This window comes from Stylophora pistillata, chromosome 8, assembly GCF_964205215.1.
Source record: "Stylophora pistillata chromosome 8, jaStyPist1.2, whole genome shotgun sequence".
In the NCBI taxonomy this organism is placed as follows: domain Eukaryota; kingdom Metazoa; phylum Cnidaria; class Anthozoa; order Scleractinia; family Pocilloporidae; genus Stylophora; species Stylophora pistillata.
The window spans coordinates 18127134-18148573 of NC_142526.1; the positions used below are offsets into that span (position 1 = coordinate 18127134).

The 21440-nt window shown below is 38.6% G+C and overlaps 1 protein-coding gene across 2 annotated transcripts; it reads right to left on the minus strand.

The window, feature by feature from the left end:
* Window positions 1-10813: 10813 nt before the first annotated feature.
* Window positions 10814-19743, minus strand: LOC148725308 (cationic amino acid transporter 3-like). 2 transcript variants are annotated; one of them, XM_088731295.1, is made up of 4 exons: window positions 19610-19743; window positions 14527-15668; window positions 13499-14075; window positions 10814-12607 (listed from the first exon to the last, which is right to left on the minus strand). In XM_088731295.1, the coding sequence occupies exons 2-4, from the start codon at window positions 15664-15666 to the stop codon at window positions 12462-12464; spliced, it is 1863 nt and encodes a 620-aa protein (XP_088587421.1). In that variant the 5' UTR covers window positions 15667-15668; window positions 19610-19743; the 3' UTR covers window positions 10814-12461. The 2 variants fall into 2 exon arrangements, with proteins under 2 accessions (XP_088587421.1, XP_088587420.1); XM_088731294.1 differs by lacking the exon at window positions 19610-19743 and adding an exon at window positions 17042-17201.
* Between the last annotated feature and the right edge of the window lie 1697 nt (window positions 19744-21440).

A 21440-nucleotide genomic window follows, 5' to 3' on the forward strand; every position in this document is an offset into this window, starting at 1 on the left:
GTCCGCTAAACTACACCATAATTCAGGACACTTGCTCATAACCCCTTTTCCCATCGCCTTCATGACGAACTTTTCCCAAGCAAAAAATTCCCCTCAAGGAGGCGTAAAAGGATCCAAAGATTTGTTTTTGATTGAACAACTGGCAAGTAAGAGAGAGGAGTTCGGCTTCGAAAGTGAAAATAAAAAAACTTTTTGATGCTGCCAATGAAATTTTGAAACAGATACAAGGATCCACGCGGCTTGCTTGTTATTGAGCGCTAGGACTTTCCTAAAAGTCTGTCTGCCATTCTGTCAGAGAGAAAAAAAAAAACAAAAAAACAAGGAAATAAAGTAAATGAAGAAAACGTAATTGTTCGAGGGAGACTGCGTTCAGGAAAGCCTGGACGTGCGCGTCTGCTTGCTGGCTGTTTCCCTTTATGTTTCTGATGTAACATAAGGAAACGAAAATGTGTGAAAACGATTTAGATTCAGTGTTTAATCTTGATAGTCTGCTCTCAAATGTCATAGAGAAGGTGAATCTCCAACTTTCGAGCTCTGAACACCATCTTTTTGGCTGTCTCAGGATTTTACAGTTTATTGTTTGGCGAACAATAAAAAGATTCTGGTATTCAGTCTAGCAAGAAATTACATTTTTTAGGGACAGTTGATGGGAATATAAGAAAAGAAGCTCCTTGATGAAGTTCTTAGATAATTTCCATGAAGGAGATACAGATGAAGATTACTAGAAAAGTAACAAGAACCTTGAGTTTGGTTCTTAAATCTGTAGTATCTACAGTCTGTACTTTGAATAAATGCGCTTTTGTTGTCTGATTAACCCTTTAACTGCTGAAAGTGACCAGCATCCAATTTCTCCTTACAATATCACCCATGAATCACACATCGAGGTTATGAGAAAATAGGAAATGATTACCGGCTAAAGAAACTCTTGATTGTTAATCAAATAGACCGGTTCACGCTCTTGAGTGCATGCTGGGTAATTAGGGCAAGCAAATCCAAAATGGCGGACACGCTCGGCTACACTCTTTTGCTTGATCTGAATACTTAATGAATATCGGCTTTGTTTCAGAACTGGTCGCAATTTTTAGTATTGACAGTTCAAGATAAAAGTCACAGCTACATTTTGAGCTCTGTATTTTCGATTTTAATGCGTCAAAAAATAAGATATATAATGGTTAACTACCGATGTTGTGTTGGAGGTTGTAACAACGACTCAAGATATCCAAAAAAGATAGTGAAACGGTCACATGTCGAAAATCTTCGCTGGCATTTTATTCCGAAGGATCCAAAGAAAAGAGCCCAATGGATTGCCAGCATATCCAAAGGACTTGTTGGATTCGAACCCGGCAACTACAAGACTGTTTGTTCGAATCACTTTCAATATGGAAAGCCAACGTACTCCTCACCAACTCCAACTTTGTATATGGTGCCAAGTGACTCTAACAAACCTTCACCCAAGAAAAGAAAGCTTGTGGCAAGACACGAAGTTGTCTCTACTGCTGAGGCATCCAATAACTCAAGCTTCAAAGAAGAAGGAACTCAATGCTTGATAATAAATCCGCTAACATACGGAAGTATGAAGTTTGCTGATTTAACAACAGAGCAAGATGTCCAGCGTTTCACTGGATTCCCTAACGTAGAAACATTTCAATTGGTGTTTAATACACTCTTTGAAAAAGCCATGTGTATGCACTACTGGAAAGGAGACAAAGAAAGTGCTTTGAAGGACACCACCAAGCCCAGGTCAAATAATGTACAGAGAGCTCTAACCTTGGAGCAAGAGTTTTTGCTAACCATGATGCGAATCAAGCTAGGACTCTTTGTATTTGATCTGGCTTTAAGGTTCAAAGTTTCCGAGGCGACTGTCAGCTCTGTCTTTACCACTTGGGTTAAGCTGATGTCTAAAGAATTAAAGTGGATGATTTCCTGGCCAGATAGGTATTTAATTCAAAGAAATATGCCTGATATGTTTCGACGATATTACAGAAAGTGTAGAGTCATCATTGACTGCACAGAACTATTCTCTGAAACCCCATCAAGCTTAGAGAATGCGGCAATGTGTTGGTCAAATTACAAACAACACTACACGTTAAAGTTTTTGATAGGGATAACACCAAATGGCCACATATCATTTGTCTCTGAGACCTTCAGTGGGAGGTCATCTGATGTTTTTATTGTAGAAAACAGTGGTTTCTTAAACTATCTTCAGCCACATGACCAAGTTATGGCAGACAGGGGATTCAAGATTCATGACCTGTTAGCATACTACCAATGTTCTCTAACAATTCCACCCTCCAAGCATTCCAATCTCCAGATGTCAGGTGCTGATGTTAGGAACACATCACTTATTGCTAATGTACGGATTTATGTCGAGCAGGCTATCAAGCGAATTAAAGACTTTGCTATGTTAAAGCAAGAAATTCCCATTAGCATTCTTTCCCATTTGGATGACATAATCATCATTTGTGCAGCAATATGTAATATGAAAAAGCCTTTGAGTACATAGATTTCATTTCATCAATTATGTTTGCATTTTGTACCAGTCCAAAATGTTCCCATTCAATTTTCTCACAGGTTATAAGCTATGGTAGTCAAGTTTATTTACACATCTTCTAGAATACAATTCCTTTATGGAATTACACAAACATGTTTGTATATAGCTACAACAATGTTCAAACAATAACTTTGAAACTTTAGTAATACTAAATACTATAATGTTTTGGTTTCATCCGCACTATTTTGTACTATTTAGTAGTTTGTTGAGGTCATATTGCTTCCACTCTATAATTTTAATCATTATCTATTGCTTGTTCATTGCAAAATCTGCAAATGAATGTTGATTCTTGTTCAAAATTTGAGCAGGCCCAGTGAAACCATAGCATACAACATTCACACTGAACACTGTTTTCATCATCACATTCAATTTCATCTGGCTCAAGACAGGGTTTTTCACAGACAGCACAATAATAAATAGGCCTAGTACCTAGCAACACCCTAGCAACTTAAGTCTTGAAAAAAATTGTTAGATTTGGTATGATATCTTGCCATAGTTTTAAATCAAACTCAATAATTTCAATATGAGCACCACTAAGTGGAGTCCAAACAACAAAAAAGGTTTTAGGACATCCTGTTAGGGCCATTTGTCCTTGTATCTGGTAATAATAACTGTGGGTTCTCTTGAGCATGATATTCCCATTCACTAATTCTAGATAAGTTGTATTGTTCCAATGCTCATCAAATTTCATGTCTGCAAGTGAGTATGGACATTTATACTCAATACAAGAATGACCACAGCAATCGCAGTGAAAAATACCATCTGGGGTAGCTCCCACAAAAGGGTAAGTTTTAGATATAAACAAGCCACAAGTCTGAAGCTTTGCATTTTTGTGTTTTTTGGATTCTTGTGCAAAGAATGATGCAGCAGCATCTCTCTCATGTTCTCTTCCCCATTTAATGGCAGGTATCATTGACAGATCGGTACAATCTAAAATTCGCTCAAGAAGAGGTGTTACTTTGCAATTTGGCTTTCTTTTTCTAAGAATTGTTTTTGTCTTTGTGTATACTTCATGAAAATGAGATGCAGTTATTCTACCTTTTCTTTGCTCTTTCCATATACTGGAGTTAGCCTGATCCCTTGTGGCCTTTTCTAATTCTTTAATGCTACTGTCATTGAAAGATAATTGTTCCAGAAATTGTCTCACTAATTCATCAGCATCTACACCATTGTTTTTAGAGGATATATCATCAGCTATAATTTGTAGTGATGGGGGAACATCATCAGAAGTTGGTGGTGCATATGAAATATGGATGACAGCATCAGGATTTATGTTTCGAAGAGAAGCTAGAAACTTTTGCTTGCTTTCTTCGGTAACAACCCTCAAGGATTCTGGCCGAGGATCAAAGTTCTGTTTTTCCTTGCTATTAATAGCATAACTTGGGTTTTCTTTGACTACCTTGTGGCTTTGGAACACCATGTCCTTTAATTTCATGGGTTGGATGTCTTTCTTGCTAGTATTATTCCACACACATGCCTTATCTGTGCAGGAAGGATCTGTGAAACCTTTCTGGTTGGCAAACTCAACTTTATATAAAAGGGCTATGACATGATTACAGCACTGACTGTATCCAGCTGTACAGCTACAATATGCCCCAAGAATTTCACCGGGAGATTTACAAATTATCCACACTTTATGAGGTTCTTCGCGAATTCTTTGAGATGGAGTGACAGATGCAAACAACAGAACTTTGTCTTGTCCATGAATTGTTTTTGAGTATACAGTGTGCACAAAACCACTTTTAAAGTATGAATACGCTTTTCTGATTTTATATTGACCAATATAGTCAGTGTCGAAAGCTTTTTTTCCAAGTATAAACGAGAATATTTGACCAATGTTTGTATGCGGCCACTTTGTTACACAGTCCTCCCAATCGACCATGGATAACGGATCCTTTATACCGCATGTGCGTAGTAGTTCTACATGTTCATTTTGTAGTGACTTGGCTTGGCTTTCGGCCGAATCTCGAATAGGCGTTTTATGTTCAAAAGCTACCAAAGCACGAGCAGCAAGATCCGAGTGTGTCCCTCCAGAGGGCAAACCTCGCTGTTTAAGATAAAACTGCAATTCCCCACATGAAAGTTCCAAAAAATCTTCGAGGTGCGTGGCCATGATCGTGTTGTTGGGATATTGAACTGTCAACGACTTTTGAGCGAGATGGCAATAACATAAAGAGCTCAAAATGTAGCTGTGACTTCTATATTGAACTATAAGTATTCAGATCGAGCAAAAGAGTGTTGTTCGTATCCGCCATTTTGGATTTGCTTGCCCTAATTACCCAGCATGCACTCAAGAGCGTGAACCGGTCTATTGCCCTTGTCAGCACTTTAAGAAACATCATCGATTATCATATCAAACTGTTTCCCCACTGCGACGGACATTTGTTTTTGTCGGTTCCAGCCTGGCGCGGCCGCTAACCCAAATGCCCTCCTGAGCAAATTTTCAAAATGGCGGACAAGCCAAAGAGAGAGATAAGAGAACCAAAGCGATTCTGCAACGAATACTCAGCATATACCCCTGTTAAAAAGGTCATTTCACAGAGAAAAGATACAAAATTGTATGATATTGAAGTCACGGAGGTTGACAAACCGAACAAGAGATTGAAAATTCACTACATTGGCGACAGTACACGCTTCGATGAGTAGAGACCCTTCGGGGTTCTGTCCTCGTGTACCGGTTCTCAAGAGCCAATACAAAAGACCAAACAATACACAATAGCTAACCGATAACTCCTAAACAAAGAAAGAACAATGGTAATTCCCTTGTGAACCGGTACACCAGGACAGAACCCCCTTCGGGGACGGTGAAGCATCTGAATATTTTCCTTCGAGACTGTATAGATTAGTAGGCTGCAACAAAAATTTATTGGACGACGTTTAGGGTAAAAACAGCAATCTAACCTGAAAAAATGTATTTATTCCGACTCTTTCAGAAAATAACTTTACAAATCTTACTTATTTATCTCGTAAGTAAACGATGGTGAAGCGCTTTCCGAGCTACCCGATTCTTCTCCCACTGCTTTCACGCTTATAAAACAGGAAACGAGCAAAAGGAGGAAGGTGTGGCTGTTTTGACTAGCCATTTGACGAGGTTCAATCTGCTCCTTGTTCGACAATTTACATATCAAAACAAAGGAAATTTGTTCCTCTCTTTGATTTTGGCGGTACATTTTCAATTTGCGCTTGCGTAAGAGAGAAATCGCCCAAGACTCCTTGCTCGGTCTTGTTTTGACCACGAATGCCTTCTTAATTTTGACGGACCCGCTCGGGAAAAGGTGAAAATGACGAGGGAAAAACTTTACTTTGTAGTACGAAAATACACAAAATGGAAAGCCATGATATTATAGTTCAATATTTCGGTGGTACATTGTTAACTTTTTATACAGAGAGTCGGCAAGATGATATAACATCCAAAAATCGCACTCGATTTGAGTGGGCCGATGAAGTGGGCGTGGTCACGAAATTCAGTAAGAGACTATTTGTACCCCGTGAATTTGATATGGCATACTGATGTTACGGTGTAAAGGGTTAAATTTGTTTTTTATAATTACAGTTGGTATTCTAATATAACATGAATTTAACATCTTATTTTCAAACTCCTTGTTTTATAATACATACATACATACATACATACATATACTTTATTTAATCTCGAATTCGGAGTAGCTAAAGAATAAGCTAGTATCTTCGAGTTACAAGTATAATTCTAAATACTACTAAAATGTAAAAATATTTTAATAATGCTTATCATTATTAAAATGTAACCTACACGTAAGAACATTCTTGATGTTGCTTGGTAAGACAGGTTCTGCTCTTTTTTGGGTTTTGAAAAAAGCGCTTCCAGTGTATCTTAAATTGACACTGAATTCTCTTATTCAATTGTGTATGCACATAATGTCACTCATGGTACGAATTGCTTCCAGTTCATGACAAGTGAAGGTATTTAAGACGACATCACTGGCTGTGCATTTCTGATTGGCATTTTGTGATGCAATACTTTCAGCGGAGCACTTCTACAAACAGACTGTAAAGTGATATTTTTTTTTTTTTTTTTTGTTACGAAACCTTGAAGTGTCTTGAATGTTTTGCACTTTACGAGTTTATAGCCGATTTTAAACAGATAATTCGAAGGATCGATACGGATTCTTATTTGCTCCTATGAAATTCGGACGTAAAACATGAAAATATTCTGTTTTCAGGAAATCTTTTCACCTCAAACCTACTGGATCCACATTTCCTTACCGTCATATATTTTCTTATAATGTGCGTCAGCTCTACACGAATGATTTCTTCACGAATTGAATTCGACAGTCCTTTCACCCCGCCAGCCATGAACACTGTTCTTTACCTTCTAAGAACGAGCTCGAAACCCGCATTCATTGGGTCACTATAGCAACTTAGGCGAGTATATGGCATGTAACTATTGAATGTAAAACAGACTTTAGCATTGCCAAAACACAACTGCCAGAATAAAAAAGGGAATAAACATATCTTATTAGACGTTTTTTTTGTGTGTGTGTGTGTAGTATCACTGAGTATTTTTATGAGTTGTGCCGTATTTTGACGAGTCCATAAGGTGATTCGAAATACAAACAACGAGTAAAAATATTCAGTGATAATACACAACAAAACGTCTAATAAGAGAGTTATTATCCAACGCGCCAAATTGTCATTTCAGTGCGGGCGAATTTCGCGGATATTTCTGGAGTACAAATATCGCGAGATATTTGTACTCGTCTCGCGCGTTATTTGTACACTACGAAGCACAGTTTGATAATGAATATATCTTATTAGACGTTTTGTTGTGTAGTATCGTTGAGTATTTTTACGAGTTGTGCCATATTTTGACGAGCCCGTAGGGGGAGTCAAAATACAAATAACGAGTAACTCCTGAACATCGTAACTCCTGAACAGTACCTTGAGAACAATTTTAGACATATTTAAATTCGAGATTTTAGTTTATGGTAGTTTTTGCCGTTTGAACGAGCTGATGGTAATGCATGATTCCGACGTTTTGAGCCTTAGCACTTCATCGTACAGCGAATAGAATGGGTAGGTTACTTTTCATCATCTTCTTTTTTTCACGGTAGGAGAGACTCGACATTAGCACTCAATTCTAATTTTAGCAATACATGTTACGTCTTAATGCCACACTTCCACTACTAAAGCACTGTGCTTGGAACTGGGAAAAAACTAGAACTCCTTAATAAATATGTTTTACTAATAATCCTTGGTGAAAAAGTCGGTACATACGAGGTGCTTTTGGAAAGTCTAAACCTTGTCAGCTTGAGAAAGAAAAGACTTTTTCATATATTGATTTTAGTTCACAAGTCATTTCGAGCAGCCGCAGCTGCCTACGTAACATAGCAGCATTATTACACCGAAAACCAACATTAATGGGCCTAGAGGTACAAACAGGTTGCAGTTACCATGTGTATAAATACTACATCTTATGGGAAAAACTCCTTCAAATTTCTTGCGGCCAAATTATGGAATTTGTTTTTTTAGAAACAACTGCCTAGACTTTACAAGCATATATGCATCTGTTCTCTTTTTCTCTTTCTTCATTAATTGTACATATATTTTTCACTCTATTTATTTCTCAGAGAAGTGCTTGTACTTCAATCCAAGTTGAAATAAAGTTTTACTACTACTACCACTACCACTACCACTACCACTACCACCACTACTACTACTACAACAACAACAACAACAACAACAACAACAACAGATCAATTATGACAAATGGAAATCTCTCATATGTTCTCTTTGGTTGGCATTAGGGGAGTTTCAAGCCAAATGGCAATCTGTTATGTTTTCAAACTTTATTAATTCACAGAAGTAAAATCAAAGTGTGTCTTTTTAGCTTTTGAAGTTTTGCAAATCTTTCATGCCTTTCAGTGACTACACGTCAAACTATGTCAAAACTCTCTTTACTTGACTGTGTTCAAGTTGAGTCAGCCACGTCATTTAAGAATCAGTTCATGCTTTCAGCTGTGTATATATCACATTTCTTCACTCCATCGGATGTTACAGTAACACATGAAATTTAACCAGATTTATCATCCGATATGAGCTTTCTGTGGGTTCTTAATTTAATTCTTTGAAAAGTAATCAGGTTTTTGAAAACGAACTGGCTACATGCAATTCACTATTTCACCCCTTCCCCACTTGCTACTTTTTGGGGTGATTTCCACCTCAGAAAAGGGCTAATTTATTTATTTATTTATTTTATTTATTGCAATTTAATGGCATAAATACACAAATGCAGGTATGATACAGTTAATTAACCAAAAAAAAAATTTAAAAAAAGCCATAGGGAGAATCTGCAAGAGTCCCAGACCCCATGTAACAGCAGATCACCCAATACATATGGTATGAATGAGATACTATGTTTTAATAAGGACAAATAAAATCATGATTTACCCACAAGAAATTTCTTCACATTAAATTTAAAATTCCCAGTACAATTTGCAGTGCAAATGTCAACAGGCAACATATTCTAAGAAACTACTATTTGATGAAAATAGGAATATTTAAGGAATTAGCTCTTGCATATTTTTTTTAACGTCAGATGATCATAATGTCTTAAGGAACAGTAATCTAAACTGGATTAATAATCCACAAAAGGTGAAACATCAATGTCAACAAACCCTTTCAGTGCCTTAAAAAAGAAAGTTATGTCAATTAAAACTCTTCTGTCTTCCAAAGATAATAGATTTAACTTCTCAAGACGAGCTGCATAGCTACCCTTAGTTTTTTAAATAAATTTAGTGACGCGTCTCTGCACTCCTTCAAGCTTATCAGTGTTCTTACGTGAATATGGGGACCATATCTCAGAGCAGTATTTAAGGTTAGACCTTACTAAGGAACAGTAAAGGGTTCCCTTGCACTCTGGGGTAAAAGTAAAGGGGTCCACTTGCACGCTGTATCTTTAAAAATTAGTTTTTTTCTTTAATTACTTTCAATTATTTTTGTCAAATTCGGTTTAATTTTTCCTAATTAATTTTAAAAAAGGGTAAAAAAGTTACCCTCAACCCTCAACAAGAAACCCTTGACCCTGACCTACCCTCGACAAAAAGATAGACTCCCGCGATAATTACTCCGGGGTGCTCGCCCAAGTGATTCATTAACTTTAGCTGAAAATACGTTGTTCTAAATAACTTGGACGCTTCTGCAGATTAAGTAGCTATTCTAAAGATCCATTTCCTTCGGCAGAGGGAAAATTATAGATACCACATTAATGTTCATGTAAGAGTGTATGAAATCAAGTAACTCTTCATGTAATTTAAATTGAATTATAGCTCCTGTTGAGTGGACAAGTCGAAACGACATAACGAAACGACGAAACGACATAACGAAACGACGAAACGCCATGACGAAATGACGAAACGACGAACCGATGTGGTCGATGACGAGTCGGACTCGTAAAACGACGAGTCGAAGAGGCCAGCCCACGAATCGAACTGACAATACGACGAAACGAACTGAAAGTTCGACGAGTCGAACTCGGAAAACAACGACTCGACGTGACGAAACGACGAAACGGCATAACGAAACGACGAATCGAACACTTTGTCCAGGATCTACCTTCATAGAAAAGCTCGACCAAAAAATCGAGGATCTACAACAGCCGCAAGCCTCGGACCATACGATAACTTCTAGTTCCTCCTGTTCTTCCCCTTGATTTGTAATGATCTTAGGTATAGCGCATTAGATCATATATCTAATGAATTTTGCGCTATAGAAATAATAAAATTATTAAATTATTATACGAAAAAATCCTTAGTCTTTATGCTTTCCACTTTTGCTCGAACAGCCATTAACAATGCATAAAACCATCCCTTTTTTCTCACATGAACTCTTCGTTAGATACGGTTTGTTTACGCTCGAAAGAAACCAAGATGGCGGATAGTAACCGTTGCTGAGGTATAGGTCACGTGGGTGAAACCCAAGGATAGAATCGAGTTGTTTGTTCATAATGGTTTACAGCTGTTTCCTCTTTGGTGTTCTAGGTGCGTAGGAGTCTTCAAAGAAAACTGACAATCCGCCAAAACTCCAAAAAAAAATTTCATGATAAAAAGAAATACTCATCATCCGTTTTACATTTTGAACTATGTAGACCGATCAATTTTCCCTTTCGATGAAAAAAAAAAAAAAAAAAAAGCAAAAAACAAAAAAACAGAAGTACTTTAACTCGTGAACTCAAAGTCAGTTGAACCCACGCAGTACCTCACGAGACCAATAACAAAATCGTTGAAATCGATTTTTTACAGTTTTTAATTTAGCTGACAGCCATTATAATTCAACATTTCACGCAATTATACATCAGGGCAATCGCCTCCATTTAAACACTTCTCTTTTGTACTTCAGTGACATGCCGTCATGCAAAACCCATCAGCAATGAGATCAAAAAAATTTGTCCTTGGTAGCTCATAAAGAAATGATCAGTATGTTTCAGAGACAGTTGCGGACAAATAAAACCGAATTAGCCCTGAGGGCCACAAGTTTATTAGCTATGCTATTATGTGTTACCCTCGTAAAATAAAGTCTTTATTATTATTATTATAGCCCCAGTCTCAAGGGATTCTAATTTTAGTTACCATCCAATATCACTTGCAATTTTCCTCTTGAGGTTTACATTTGGTATGAAGTGCGAGGCACGCAAAGTCTCGATGTTCATCAGTCTACTTTTAAGGGAGTGCGTTACCATGACTACCCTAAATGTGATGTGGAACGTGTTATCTTCTAAGTGGTTAATTGTTTATCGCTACAGCTATTTCCTCTTCGGTGTTCTGGGTACGTAGGAGTCTTTAGAGAAAGCTGTCAATTCGCCTAATTTCATTTAACATCCAATATTACTTGCAATTTTCCACTTTGGGTTTACATTTGATATGAAGTGCGAGGCACGCAAAGTCGCGATGTCCATCAGTCTATTTTTAAGGGAGTGAGTTACTATGACTACCCTAGATGTGATGTGGAACGTGTGATCTTCTCTGAAGTGCTGTACGGTGAAGACCGACGCGTAGGCTGACGTAAAATGTTTTTAAGACAAGCCATATAATTTAACACAGATAGACATCTTTTGCCAAATAACTGGATGAGCGAGGTAGAAAAGAATATCCTGGCTTTTTATTGATGATATGAGTCCGATATCTGAATTATGCTGATTGTAGTCTCCGGGGGAAGGAAAATGAAACGCGAAATCAATTCATGTGAACATTATAAGCAATCAAGAGATCATGCGGGAACCTTCATCAAGGAATATACCACAATCAGCGCCATCAGGGGCTTTGCAAAAGTAACTCTCCATTCCCTCCTCTGGTCCTGAATGCGATAGGGTTTCAGTGGGTTAAACCGTGAGCCGCACAACGGCCTGATTGGCAAATTTAAACTGTTCGTCGTAAAAAAAAGTTAACCGTAAGATAAAAATTCGGGTGAAAACGATGGAAAAGATATTAACCGTTAGTCGTAAAATGGCCAAACTTTTTAACCATTAGCCGTAAAAGCTATTACTCTATTGAGACCCTACTTCTATCTCGGCCCAGCAAACACAAACCTCTTGGTACTTTCCGCGGACATTTTGCCATTACCAGTGTGTTCTTCTAACTGGCGAGAGGCAAAAATAGCCTTATAAGAAACTTTTTTTTTGTTCAGAATACGTACACAAACAGCTTAACAGTTGGAGATCTGACGTACCCAGAGAAACCCTTTCAATATGTATCTAATGACCCTTGCTTGAAGAGATCCCAAATATTCACAGATATTGTTCGCAATTTTATTTGAGTTGGAAGGTACTATTTTCGATTTTGAGATCTTTTTGTCAATTCGAATTCCGAATTCAAAGCCAATTTCAAAGCGATTCATATAAATACTTTCCAACCTCAAAATTAGATTAAAATTGTCATAATTATGGATGGCGTTGCGTTGCATATTCTTCAACTTCTTGACCAAAGTCCGGAGTCTGGGACAGAATAAAATGAGATTCTGTTTTTTCACTCGGTCTAATGGCTTCCACACTGTGACTGTAGCCATATAAAAAGTACACCAATAAACCTGGAAAGAATGATAACAACTTGTTACTATGGATGGATTCTGAGAAAAGTCGAAACTACTACTTGATGTTGTGGTCTATAGCACTGGGCCTATTGAACAAAATGCTTGATTCTTTGGACGTGGTTGTTTCGAAACTAATATACAATTTAAAAAAGGGACTGTTTTCAAGAATTACTGTTTTCAAGAGTCACCGCCCCCCTATTAGCTCAATTGGTTAGAGCGCCGGATTGTGTTGTGCGAGAGGTCGAGGGTTCGAGCACCGGCCGGTCCAGTACTCGTGGTATTAAAATAACTGAGGAGAATTTGCTTCCTTTCTATAATATCAAGAAATGGATAGATATCATAGTCTTCTCGGATAAGGACGAATAAACTGTAGGCCCCGTCTCCTGCAGGGTTAGGGGTAGGAGACGTTAATTTCCCACGCACGAGATTACTGTGTGATGCATGTCCTGCCCTGGGGTGGGATGGGTGGGTATTACTGTTTCGCAGGGCCCCATTTAAACTAGCAATTTGCTAAACTGGGCTAACCTGTATGAATATTAGTAATTACATACATACATAAATACATACATACATGCATGCATACATACATACATACATACATACATACATTACTAATATTTATATTTGATACCATGAAAAAAAGGAAACTAGTCCAGAATGGAAAAAAAAAATACAGGAAAAGCTTGTTGACAGCTCCAAAACTTCGACTTTCATCGTAAGAAAATTAAGCAGGGAGCCTTAACTTCTAGTGTCGTTCCCAGAGTGCTTTGTACGCCCACCCACATTAAGGGAAAGCGCTATGGGGTCCTGGTTTCTTCAACTTCTTCTACTCGACCCAGTTTTCGTGGCTCACGTCTAAACATTTTATACCCATTTCCTGTTACCCACCTAGAGCCATCCAAACGCTAAACCTGATATACGTCCAATGATTCAGCGTCACCAAAAGCAAAGTATTGGAAAATATTGTAAGGGCAGGAATGAACGGGACTGCTGGAACCATGAACGGGAATGTAGCGGAATTTCTTGGCTGCCTGGTGATGAACATCAAAGACGCAACGATCATTAAACCGAAGATACAGCAGAGAAGGACTGCCCAGACCTCCCCTGAGCTCAGATGTGACTGCGCCTGAGTAAGGAAGATATTTAGGGCAGTTATAAATGCGGTCAGAAGAAATGTACCAACACGCACACGGAAGCTTGTCGTGCTATCCGGTTCTGTAATAAAACTTGACGATTCCTCATCGTTGCTTTCCACTCGTTGGTAGGTAACCTCCTGGCTAGCCTCGTCTTTTTCTGCAGTCTCCCCAGGACGGCAGCATACCGACTGAAGCCATTTTCTGGTATTTTCTTTAGTTCTGTCGTCGTCCAGTTTCACGCTTTGTACCCCAGGAGTGTAACGCGTCACCAACACGGCAATAGCAACCATGGTGTACGCTACTAAGGTACCAATAGACAACATTTCCACCTAAAAATATAAGAGGGGGTTACTGAGCGAGCGTGAGGTCAAGATGGCTCGAAATAGATACTGAGTTCTTATTCTATGTTTTTATGGACCGAGATCAAGTCGAAAACCATAAAAAAGCGAAAAAAAGGAAGCCTGTTTTTTGACATTTCCTTCTTTAGGTTTCAGTTTTAAGCTACGGTTAGCGTTAAACTAAGTGTTGTATACAAAATGCTTAAAGGGTTACCATGCGAAGAAGAATTCAAATTCAGTCCAAAATTCCAGTTTCGCTTAAAACGTATGCTCAACATTCCACGGAATGCGCACACTTAAACTAAATTTCCTGATAAACCAGTTATAGGATATTTGGACAGCTCCCCAGTGAACCATATGTTAGATAGCTCTCCGATTAGAACAATCGATTTTGATTCAGTCTAAAAAATTTATAGAAATTAATTCCAGTTTGGAAACTTACAAGTTCCTTTACGTCAAACAGCAAAGCAAGGATTGCAGCTAAACTTCCTTCAACCAATGCCGCACGAACTGGAACCTTTGACTTCTCGTGCAAATGCGCAAACCAGTGGAACAACAATCCATCAGAGGCCATAGAGTATGCAATACGTGGGCCTGCGAACGAGTTGGCCAGTAGGGTGCTTATTGTTGCGCATAGTCCTCCTGTAGCCACGACGTATTTGGCGCCGCTCAACCCACGCTGAACAAACACTTCGGCCAAAGGAGCGAATTGGCTCAGTTTATGATAAGGCATCATTAATGTCAGCACTGTTGCGACTCCAAAATACGCCAAGAAACTAATCGCAAGAGTCAGAATGATGGAGAACGGTAACGAATGCTTGGGATTGATAGCTTCTTCGCCCGCTGAGCCTATGACATCAAATCCAACGAAGGTGAAAAAGCAGCTTGCCCCAGCTGCTAGGATACCGCGAAACCCGTACGGGGCAAATTTGGATTGCCAGTTCCCCCTATCGGCAAAGTAAAGTCCGATAACGATGATGAACAAGATGACGGCTAAGTTTACGAGGGTCATGATTTTGTTCACCAGAGACGATTTTTGTGCTCCCAGTGTGACAATGAAAGAAGTCCCCAAGGCCAGTGTGAAGGCTAAGAAGTCAGGAAAACTTCCGAGGCCAGAAACGTTCCATGTGGCTATGTCGTTCATAAAGAACTTGAATATATAACCTTGAGCAAATGAATTAATATACTCGCTGCAGGCGCGCGCCAGGCTTGCAGCCCCGATAACATATTCTAGAATCATGTTCCAGCCGACAACGAACGCCCAAAACTCTCCAACAGTCACATACGAGTACATGTAAGCAGAGCCGGCCTTGGGAATACGGCATCCGAACTCCGCGTAACAAATCCCAGACAAAAAGGCAGCAACAGCAGCAATGAAAAAGGAGATAATAACAGCGGGTCCGGCGATGTCACGTGCTAATTCCCCTGTGACCACATATAGGCCAGCGCCGATTACAGAACCCACACCTAAAGAAGTGAGATCTAAGGTTGTGAGACATCTTTTTAGGTGGCTCTCCGATAGCCAGTCTTCCGTAGGCTTTTTACGTGTTAAGTTGTCACACACTTTGGAGCAACTGTTCATCGCTGTAAAAGAAGAAAAAGCGGTCTTTTTCAGTATTAATTTTTTTTTCACTTCACCATAATTACTGACTTCCAGCAACAAGAGGAAAATGAGTGAAGGAAGGAATGAATTCTAAGTTCTCTTTCTTTTTAGTATGTTTTAATTTCCTCGCCTGTGGTAGACAATTTCCTTTCTTTGGGAAAAGAAAGGAAACTGCTGACCACATTGCAAATTTGTGAAATAGTCTGTTGCCTACTACATGTATCATTTATGTATGTTTTTCACTGTGTTTCATTGTCGAAGTGTCTAGCGGTAATAAGAGAGGGGAAGAAAATTCGAGATTTTATTGGAGACCCAGTCGGCAGCGTAAAGTTGAGCACTGAGATGCCTGCCACAGAGTTTCACTCTGTAATCTTTGGTTAAATGAAGATACCTAACGCAAAGGCTTTCCGACTGATCGATTAAGGTTAAAGCTCAGCCGTGCGATCCTTATCTGACAACGTTTTGCTTTAATGAGCAAGGTCATTGTTGATGAATTGGAAATTAAATTTGTTTTAAGTTTGAAATCTGCAATTCACGTAAGTCTTCTCCATTCTTAATAACATTTGTCTCGTTATTTTTTTCCTTTGATGTCAGTCTAAAGACGCATTTTTCTATGTTGTTGTGCCGTCTGACTCTATTAGCTCTTACAATAAAACAACAAAGCTAAGAACAAAACAATAAAACTGCATAAATTACAAGGGATACGTTACGAGGCCTTTTTTCAGAAGAGGTTATTCGTAACTTAACAACAAACTCTATAAACGTTGACTTTTCGTCGAATACTAAGGTTCAAGATAATAAGTAGCGAAGTAGTTCACTTAACGCTTCAACAAAGCTCTTTCCTCAAATAGACACGTTCTGCTTGATGATAGCTGATTAAAATTCGGCGGTAAAGCCCCAACACGAAAAAAATGTGCACAACTTAAATATTCAGCGTTCTTGAATGCAGAAGTTCAAAAGCTTGTTCTTGCCACCAGTGAACTAATTTTACGATATAAATAGCCAAGGTATAAAAGAAATCGTATAAGATGAGGTAATGGCTAAAATGAAGTAATATACACGCGCGAATGTTCGAGATTCGCTTTGGTAACCTTGGTATGAATGTGAGCTTCCTTGAACATCTCTGTGTCAGGCTGTCACAGCGAGTCGAGAAGTTATTCACATCATATCTAAACCGTTTTTCTAAAGACGAGAAGACGGAAAAGGAACACTCGCTAAACCGAGAAAGCATTAGGAACTAAACAGATCGCGTTATGAATTTAAGCGGCAACGGCAACTTCCAGTAGTGTGAGTGCAAGGATGATCTGCTACATAAAAATTTTGTACTTTATCAGTCCCTTCGTCCATTGCTTACCTTCAGCCAAGTTATTTTCTGTGTTAAAGTAATCTTGAAGATCTCAGAGGGCGAGTTCGAAAGAGCTAAACCTCACTGAAATATGCCACCCTGGTGAATATTTGATACGCATGAAGTAGATGTTTTTAGTCTGCATTAATCTTAGCTTATCCTCCGTATATGAATATTTTGCGTTCACAGGTGAAGTATCACAAAGAAAGCAAACAAGTTAAATCAATTTGATACGCATGAAGTAGATTTTTTTAGTCTACATTCTTAGCTTATCCACGATGCAGGAATCTTCTGCGTTCACGGATGACGTCCAACAAAGCAAGCAAAGAAGTTGAATCAATCGTGTCTTGGAAGTTAATGGTGGGAAACAGATCAAACGGATAATTTTGCGAGTGAAATAGGGAGCCACTAATTTTTGCAAAATTATGTAGAATTTCGCCAGTAAAGATAGATAAAGAGGGAAATAAAGTGTCCGCATGATTGAGTGATTATTGATAATCATTTCTTTGTTTCAAGCATATGTTTCTTTGAGCATCTTATTTGTTATTTGAACTCAAGTCCGCTAAACTACACCATAATTCAGGACACTTGCTCATAACCCCTTTTCCCATCACCTTCATGACGAACTTTTCCCAAGAAAAAAATCCCCCTCAAGGAGGCGTAAAAGGATGCAAAGATTTGTTTTTGATTGAACAAACGCAACTAGCAAGTAGGAGAGAGGGGTTCGGCTTCGATAATGAAAATAAAAAAACTTTTTGATGCTGGCAATGAAATTTTGAAATAGATACAAGGATCCACGTGGCCTGCTTGTTATAGAGCGCTAGGACTTTCGTAAAAGTCTGTCTGTCATTCCATCAGGGAGAAAAAAACAAAGAAACAAGGAAGTAAAGTAAATGAAGAAAACGTAATTGTTCGAGTGAGCCTGCGTTCAGGAAAGCCTGGACGTGCGCGTCTGCTTGTTGGCTGTTTCCCTTATTGTAACGTTTTTGATGCAACATAAAGGAAACGAAAATGTGTGAAAATGATTTAGATTCAGTGTTTAATCTTGATAATCTGCTTTTAAATGTCATAGAGAAGGTGAATCTCCAACTTTCGAGCTCTGAACACCTTCTTTTTGGCTGTCCCAGTTTTTTACAGTTTATTGTTTGGCGAACAATTAAAAGATTCTGGTATTCAGTACAGCAAGAAATTACATTTTTAGGGACAGTTGATGGCAATACAAGAAAAGAAGCTCCTTGATGAAGTTCTTAAGTAATTTCCATGAAGGAGATACAGATGAAGATTACTAGAAAAATTGAAAGAACCTTGAGTTTGGTTCTTAAATCTGTAGTTTCTACAGTCTGTACTTTGAACAAGTGCGCTTTTGTTGTCTGATTAAGCTTTTAACCGCTGAAAGTGACCAGCATCCAACTTCTCCTTACAACACCACCCATGAATCACACATCGAGGTTATGAGAAGAGGTTCGAGGTTATGAGGTCAGTGGTTCGAATCCCGTACAGGCCTGATTTTTTTCAGGTCTGATTTTCGCTATTGCATAAATAGCGCTATCTACTGCGAGGATCGTGCATCATACGTATCTAATGCCGCAGTTCAAAATATATGAACTTCATATATTCATTGTATCTAAAATAGGAAATGATTACCGACTAAAGAAACTCTTGATTGTTAAACAAATTGGCAGTTGTCAGCACCTCAAGAAACATCATATAGAGCAGCATGGAGAAGATGCATACATCATATAGAGCAGCATGGAGAAGATGCATACATCATATAGAGCAGCATGGAGAAGATGCATACATTATATAGAGCAGCATGGAGAAGATGCATACATCATATAGAGCAGCATGGAGAAGATGCATACATTATATAGAGCAGCATGGAGAAGATGCATACATCATATAGAGCAGCATGGAGAAGATGCATACATTATATAGAGCAGCATGGAGAAGATGCCTACTGATGTTACGGTGTAAAGGGTTAAATTTGTTTTTATAATTACATTTGGTATTCTAATATAACATGAGTTTAACATCTTATTTTCAGACTCCTTGTTTTATAATGCTTATCATTATTAAAATGTAAACTACGCGTCAGAGCATTCTTGATGTTGCTTGGTAAGACAGGTTTTGCTCTTTTTTGGGTTTTGAAAAAAGCGAATTTCTGCCAGCGCCTCCAGTGTATCTTAAATTGACCGCTGAATTCTCTTATTTAATTTTATATGCAGATAATGTCACTCATGGTAAGAATTGCTTCCAGTTCATGACAAGTGAAGGTATTGAACACGACATCACTGGCTGCGCATTTCTGATTGGCATTTTGTGATGCAATATTTTCAGCGGAGCACTTCTACAAACAGACTTTTAAGTGATATTTTTTGCCTTTTTTTTTACGTAACCTTGAAGTGTCTTGAATGTTTTGCACTTTACGAGTTCATAGCCGATTTTAAAGAGGTACTGAGTCGAAGGATCGATACGGAATCTTATTTGCTCCTATGAAATTCGGACGTGAACATATGAAAAAATTCTGTTTTCAGGAAATATTTTCACATCAAACCTACTGGATCCACATTTCCTTACCGTCATATATTTCTTATAATGTGCGTCAGTTCTACACGAATGATTTCTTCACGAATTGAACTCGACAGTCCTTTCACCCCGCCAGCCATGAACACTGTTCTTTACCTTCTAAGAACGAGCTCGAAACACGCATTAATTGGATCACTATAGCAACTTAGGCGAGTATATGGCATGTAACTATTGAATGTAAAACAGACTTTAGCATAGCCAAAATACAACTGCCAGAATAAAAAAGGAAATAAACATATCTTATTAGACGTTTTTTTTTTGTGTGTGTGTGTAGTATCACTGAGTATTTTTATGAGTTGTGCCGTATTTTGACGAGTCCATAAGGTGAGTCGAAATACAAACAACGAGTAAGAATATTCAATGATAATACACAACAAAACTTCTAATAAGAGAGTTATTATCCAACGCGCCAAATTGTCATTTCAGTGCGGGCGAATTTCGCGGATATTTCTGGAGTACAAATATCGCGAGATATTTGTACTCGTCTCGCGCGTTATTTGTACACTACGAAGCACAGTTTGATAATAAATATATCTTATTAGACGTTTTATTGTGTAGTATCGCTGAGTATTTTTACGAGTTGTGCCTTATTTTGACGAGCCTGTAGGGCGAGTCAAAATACAAATAACGAGTAAAAATACATATATCTTATTAACCAAGCGCGAGGGCCGTACTGGGAGAATATCGGCCCGAGGTCTTGACAGTACGGACCGAGCCCAGCGAGGTCCGTATAAAAAAGACCGAGGGCCGATGTTCTTCCAGTACGGTCCCGAGCAAGCTTGGTTAATAAGAGATTTATTAAACAACAACAAACATATGAAACATATGTGTGAACTGCGGTTATGAGACGTATATGAGCACGATCCTTCGCAGTAAAGCACTATTTGGGCAATAGTGAAAATCAGACCTGAAAAAAATTTCAGGCCTGTACGGGATTCGAACCACTGACCTCTGCGATACTAGTGCAGCGCTCTACCAATTGAGCTAACAAGCCAACTGGGAGCAGGCCATCAAATTAATTCGACATAAACCCGTAGATGATAAATCAAACAACAACAAACATATGAAACATATGTGTGAACTGCGGTTATGAGACGTATATGAGCACGATCCTTCGCAGTAAAGCACTATTTGAGCAATAGTGAAAATCAGACCTGAAAAAAATTTCAGGCCTGTACGGGATTCGAACCACTGACCTCTGCGATACTAGTGCGATATGTTTGTTGTTGTTTGATTTATCATCTACGGGTACAGGCCCGTACAGGCCGTACAGGCCTGAAATTTTTTTCAGGTCTGATTTTCACTATTGCTCAAATAGTGCTTTACTGCGAAGGATCGTGCTCATATACGTCTCATAACCGCAGTTCACACATATGTTTCATATGTTTGTTGTTGTTTGATTTATCATCTACGGGTTTATGTCGAATTAATTTGATGGCCTGCTCCCAGTTGGCTTGTTAGCTCAATTGGTAGAGCGCTGCACTAGTATCGCAGAGGTCAGTGGTTCGAATCCCGTACAGGCCTGAAATTTTTTTCAGGTCTGATTTTCACTATTGCCCAAATAGTGCTTTACTGCGAAGGATCGTGCTCATATACGTAAGAGATTTATTATACGACTGAAGTTCAAAGGGACACAAGTGCGGTATCATTCGGGACCATTCGGGACAGTGCCCGGTCCAATACTTAGAGAATATTGGACCGGCAATAGAGTATTTTGATTGGTTGATTTTAGTTATTGGCCCTCTGACTGCCCGAGTCGTGTAATAATCAGCGATACTACACAACAAAACGTCTGATAAGTTATTTATTATTCAACACGTCA